Source organism: Bidens hawaiensis, unplaced genomic scaffold, assembly GCF_021521415.1.
Source record: "Bidens hawaiensis isolate Kalapana, Puna unplaced genomic scaffold, B.hawaiensis_p1.1 tig00070894_1, whole genome shotgun sequence".
NCBI classification, from domain to species: Eukaryota; Viridiplantae; Streptophyta; class Magnoliopsida; order Asterales; family Asteraceae; genus Bidens; species Bidens hawaiensis.
In genome coordinates, this window is record NW_027502440.1 from 27,715 (window position 1) to 33,315 (window position 5,601).

Genomic DNA, 5,601 nt, shown 5'->3' on the forward strand with positions numbered 1-5,601 from the left:
AAAACATTGTAATCAATTGATCGAAATTGATATATATATATATTTTGAAACGGCATTTTTCTAAAGGTTTTTTTTAACGGCATTTATTTTTATTGTTTGTCTTGCATGGGAAGTGACCGCTTATCTTTTGTAAAAAGAAATTGTTGTTCAACACCTTGATACCATCAGGACAAAGGCATTTTGCTATTTGTTCGTCTGTGGATGTTGTTTTTGAGAATCGTTCTTTTATCACTGTTCTTCTTTATTCGAAATGTTTATATGATTGCTTACTAACTGTTTACTGAGCAATTACACACTAAACAAAACAATCCTAAGACCTGATCTATGTCTCGTAAGATGGTTATCGTTGCAACCCCATTTCGTCATCAACTACATTGTTCTCGACGTTTATATTTGGACGGCAGAACTTTTACAGAGATTCATTGGAATATGCTTACTGATGGTACCATATAATAATTATATATTACGAAATATACTAGGAATCTACTCTAAGCATACAATGATATTTGCCATTTTGTACAGCCAACAAGAAGATAGAGATAACAGTATTTGAAATGGCTGGATGAAGATAATTGAATCATATGGGGTTCGGCTTTTGAGTGTGAGAATGGAATACAACAACTCTTTGATGATGGGTCGTGTGATCTTGGCCTTCGATGCAACAAAAGATCGAAATGAGCAGGAGTTTATGAACGTTATTAAAGAGATTATATCGAGCGGTGGAGTGCTCAATCGGGGAGATACCATTGTTGTGTTTGGCGTTCTGCATAAGATTTCACATCCCTGTAAGTGTGCATATTTCATCATATATAGCATTGTGCGTTTGTTTTTCTTTTCGTTTTTTTATTTTTTATCAAGAAACTCTGAAATTAGTCTATATGCTCGGGATTTCTAACGGATTAGTTTGTGTTCGTTGCTCAGTTGGTGTCCAAATGCAGATCGATGGAGTCAACATAAGAGCTATGGAAGAGGAAATTCAATTAAAATTAGATATGTATGCCAAAATGCTAAGAAGAAGTGCTGAAGATTGTAAAGCAGAAGGGGTAACAAATGTTTTAGCCATCTTGTGTCTGAAGAAATACGACTTAATTTATGATCTAGCAAGTCAGGTTTGGACAAGTTGAGATCCAAACGGTTGGGTTAATGGTTCCCTCAGATTTAAAATGCGCTGAACCGGCTGTTTAACCTTTTTTATTTATATACTTATTTCTAAAATATGTATTCTATGTATATGTATTATAATTATTAACCATCTTTATCATTTTAGAAGTTTGAATGTATCAATTTTATAAAACAAAAAATAAAAATAAAACTGCTTTAAACTAGCGAACCAACAAAAAAGTATACCGTTAAATTTAACGGCCAATTTGACCGGTCCGGTCAACCCATCTTACCCAACCAATTTGGTTTGTTGTTTTTTGAAACTGCGGTTAGCGATGTGGCTCGGAATTTTAGACAAAACGGGCTAAACCGGATCGTAAACATCCTAAGTGGCATACGTGTTAATTATGTTACTTCTCTTTTCTTCTACACATGATTTAGGTTGACATTGAAGTAAAAGTTACTTGTGGAACTCCTATTAAGAAGATTATTCTACAAGAGGCTTTAGCTTGTAATACAACATGGGTGGTCCTTGACAGGTCCGTAAGACTTTATTATGATTTAGTTTAAGCTTTAACTTGTGTATGCATTTAACAAAGAGTAAAGTTAAATATAGTAAAGGGAAAATTCTTAATCCTTGACAATAATTGGATCAAATGCATTGCTTAACCTTGATTAAGTTTCACATAAGTATAATCATATAATCTCAAAAGCATTAACCTTCTCGGTCAATGGCATGGGGTGATGGTTAAAGCCTCGAATCCTGGGCCGGCCCGTGGGCCACTGGCTAAGCTTACTTAGGGCCGGGGGAGGCCCCGACCCCCCCTCCCCCAGTTTTTTCACGTAGTAGTGTAAATTTACTCGTTTTCGCCCGAAATATTTTATGCGTAGTGTAAATTTATGCGTTTTCGGCCAAAAATTTGAGTTCGGCCCCTCGGTGTCTTAGCCAAAGCTTCGCCACTGCCGTGGGCTAGCGAAACCAAGTTAGGGCTTCAGGCCCAAGTAAAAAAAAATTATATATAGATATATTATAATGAGTAAGGTAAATTCAAAATAATGTATTGATCTGGTGGTAAGCTTGGTTGTCACTAAAATATATAGGTCATAAGTTCAAAAAATATAGTAAGCAATTTTTTTCAATTTTTTTTCTTAACAATTGTCGTAAAAAGGCCTCCAAATCTTATTTCGATTTAGACCTCCACATTAATTGAGCCTGCCTGCTCGGATCTTACGGTCTCAGACTTTTAGGTTCGAAACATGAGTCAATGGGGTTTTCTCACGGTAGTGGTTTCCCCCTTGATGGTGTTCATATGTGAGTCAGGCCGGGAGCGTCAAAATCAGTATAGACGTTGACATCCCGTCTCATGATGACTCACTCGGGTGTTGGATGCACTTTCAAACGCCGTTAAAAATGTAGTGATTAATAATTTAAAATAATTGAGTCAAATGTACGGATTGTTCATAAAACAAAGACTAAACTCCAACAACCGGTTATAAGATACCACTTGAATGCATAAAACAAATAAAGATTTCTAGGTGAGAATGCCCCATTTTTGCAGACTGTGGAAAGTTAACTAATCCCACATGACGTAATAGATTCATCAAAGTAAATTATATTAAAACACGCCGGTTGTTTTAAGACTTTTTGGCGACCTAAACAACGTAACAGATTTTATCAGATGCTTGACAGGCATTTGAAACGGGATGTGAGGTTTTACCAAGGTCAAATCCATTGCAAACTCGCCACAGTTTTAGATAACTTGAAAATAAAGGCGTTGACTACCGAGCCTACTATGGACACAGATAACACAGAAGTCAAAGTGGTTCTTTACAGGTCTAAGCATGTTCAACTGTCAGCTCCTCCGCATCCACAGGATAATGAGAATGTAGACCAGTCAGTTATCTCACATAGCTACTCTGCAGCATCATTTAGCTCCATTGAAAACCTTGAAATGCCTTCAAAGAAAGTTCCCTCTTCATCAATTTTCAAACCCTTTGGTCAAAGTGATATTGACGTTGCCTCAAAGCAAGATGTGTCAGGTCAGAAAGTTAATGTTATAGGTTTTACCTCTTAACGGGTTGTTTTGGGTTCTGCTATACTTTTAACAGGCCACAGGTTAAAATAAGGGATGCTATATACAAACACCATCCCCATGATGTCTCGTATAGGCCTGTATGACTCGTATAGGTCACACGTGACTGACAAGTGTACGGAGGAAACAAAGAGACAGCTTTTTGCAGCCTATACGACCCGTATAGAGCTATATGAGTCATATAGGGTTTGAAGAGCTCGTATAGAGCCTGACACCACATAAAACCTATATGAAACATATAGGGTCTACATGACCTGTATAGAATCATTTTGCAGTATAAATTTGTGTTCATACGAGCTATGTAGTTTTATATAGTTCGTATACGCCTATACGAGACCAACGTGGTGTTTATATAACGCAAGCCTAAAATAAATAAATAGCTAATAAAAAGAAAATGGGTCAAATGACTCATATATATTGAATTTTCTAAATGTTCTTTTAATGTATGAAACCTTACAAAATCGTTATATTTGAAGACCTAAACTGTTTATAAAACTTTTTGTACAAACGTCACAAGTTTGAACAAAGTATCTCTATTCGGCATGTTTGGATTTGCACCAAAAAGCATATGTTTTTACCTAAGGTTGGTTTAAGCGGTTCAAGTTGTTATCTCTATGGTTTAGAGTATTCACATTGGAATCCCTATATCCATCATATAATTTAACTAAAATAAACATTTTTCAATAAAATTGGTTCCCTTTTCAAAAAGCCACAACATCCTATTCACCATGTGTGTGTTGAGTCTTAAATTCATGCGATAAGACATCTTAGTGCGAAAAAACAATAAGAAGCACCAATTTAATTATAATTTTAAAAATGTTGAAACATAAATAAAAAGATATTAATTACAACAATAAATATCTTCTGTATTAATACAACTAATAAACCATTAATTTCTCTTTCCAATTAATATAATTAATAAAACTAAAAAGAATATAAAGATAAAACCATGATAATGAGATAGGATCAAATAGAAAACAAGTATTTTGTAGAAAAACACATGACATACAACACATTATAAGAAAAGGGCACAATTGTCCATTTAATATTTCATCAATTTTGACAAGTCCAATATTCTTGCATTCAACGTTTCTTTTTTTTTTTTCTTTTTTTGATCGTATATATTTCCTTTTATCTATATTTGATTTTAAAATGTCAAATTACATCATTCAAATCGTAGGAGCTATATTCTATATCTAATCCATATAGGTTAAGATAAAATCTATTATTATGTAAACTTTAGTTAAGATTACAAAACAACTACTTCGAGCACAATAGATACCCATGATAGCATAATGCGTATTTTGTTGATAACAAACAAATATTTATAACACCACCTAATAGTTACATATAATCACATAATATTTTGCTGGTATAAAATCAACTACTTATAACACCACCTAATAGAATGATTAAATATGATAGCACAATGTGTGTTTTTCTAACAACACAAAAATTGTAAGTGTTGTCTTATTAAAATTAAAAGTGTTGTTTTAATTTGTTCATATTAGGTGAATATAAACCTATTATTTATACACTTAAATTAATATTACAAAACTACTTACACACCTAATAGATACATATAATAGCTCAATGTGTATTTTGATGGCATAAAAAGAAATACATATAACAACACCTAATAGTTATATATAATATCACGATATGTATTTTGATGGCATAAAAAAACCTATATATAACAACGCCTAATAGTTATATATAATAGCACAATGTGTATTTTGCTAGCAACAAAGAAAGTGTACGTGTTGTTTGATTAAAATTGAATGTGTTGTTTTAGTTTTCTTTTAAATAGTAACACATTTTCTTAATATTGATCGTGCATTAGTTAAGTAACGCAAATTTATATTTATAAGATGTTAGATGTCAAAATATATCAAATTAAGATGGTTTGACGTTGCGATTCTTTTGGTGAGCTTTGATTATATATCAGTATCAATATTAATTAATTATGTAGTGCGATTTAGATGTCTGTGTTTAATAGATCAACAAAATGCCTAATTTGCCCCTAATTCAGTTAAGTTACCTATTTAATTGTATTTGATAAGGTGTTATTATTTATAACCCTTGATCAGAAAAATGGACGTCTTAGATTTATTCTCACCATTTCTACAATAACTACTGTTTCTACTAGATCTTTACTCCCATGATAATTCTATCATAAACTATAATAATTAAAAATGTAAAATTTTAATTTAGTTTTTATTATTGATCCTTGACACGAGGTCGAAGACTCGCGCAAAAATAAACCAATTACAACTAAATAGATAGTGGTAAATGGGTGTCGAACACGAAGAGTTTGTGGAATATGTGTTACCAAGTAGTTTTATATATTAATTAAATTTAAACTAAATGAAGAAAATAAAATCTCAAAGTTTTGGTTGTTTTGTTT

The 5,601-nt window shown here is 32.7% G+C and overlaps 1 protein-coding gene across 1 annotated transcript; it reads left to right on the forward strand.

Annotated features, from left to right (window-relative positions):
- The first annotated feature begins 562 nt into the window (after positions 1-562).
- LOC143605710 (uncharacterized) lies at positions 563-3,227 on the forward strand. Its single transcript, XM_077081725.1, has 5 exons — positions 563-785; positions 922-1,043; positions 1,543-1,640; positions 2,792-3,141; positions 3,211-3,227. The coding sequence occupies exons 1-5, from the start codon at positions 563-565 to the stop codon at positions 3,225-3,227; spliced, it is 810 nt and encodes a 269-aa protein (XP_076937840.1).
- The last annotated feature ends 2,374 nt before the right edge of the window (positions 3,228-5,601 follow it).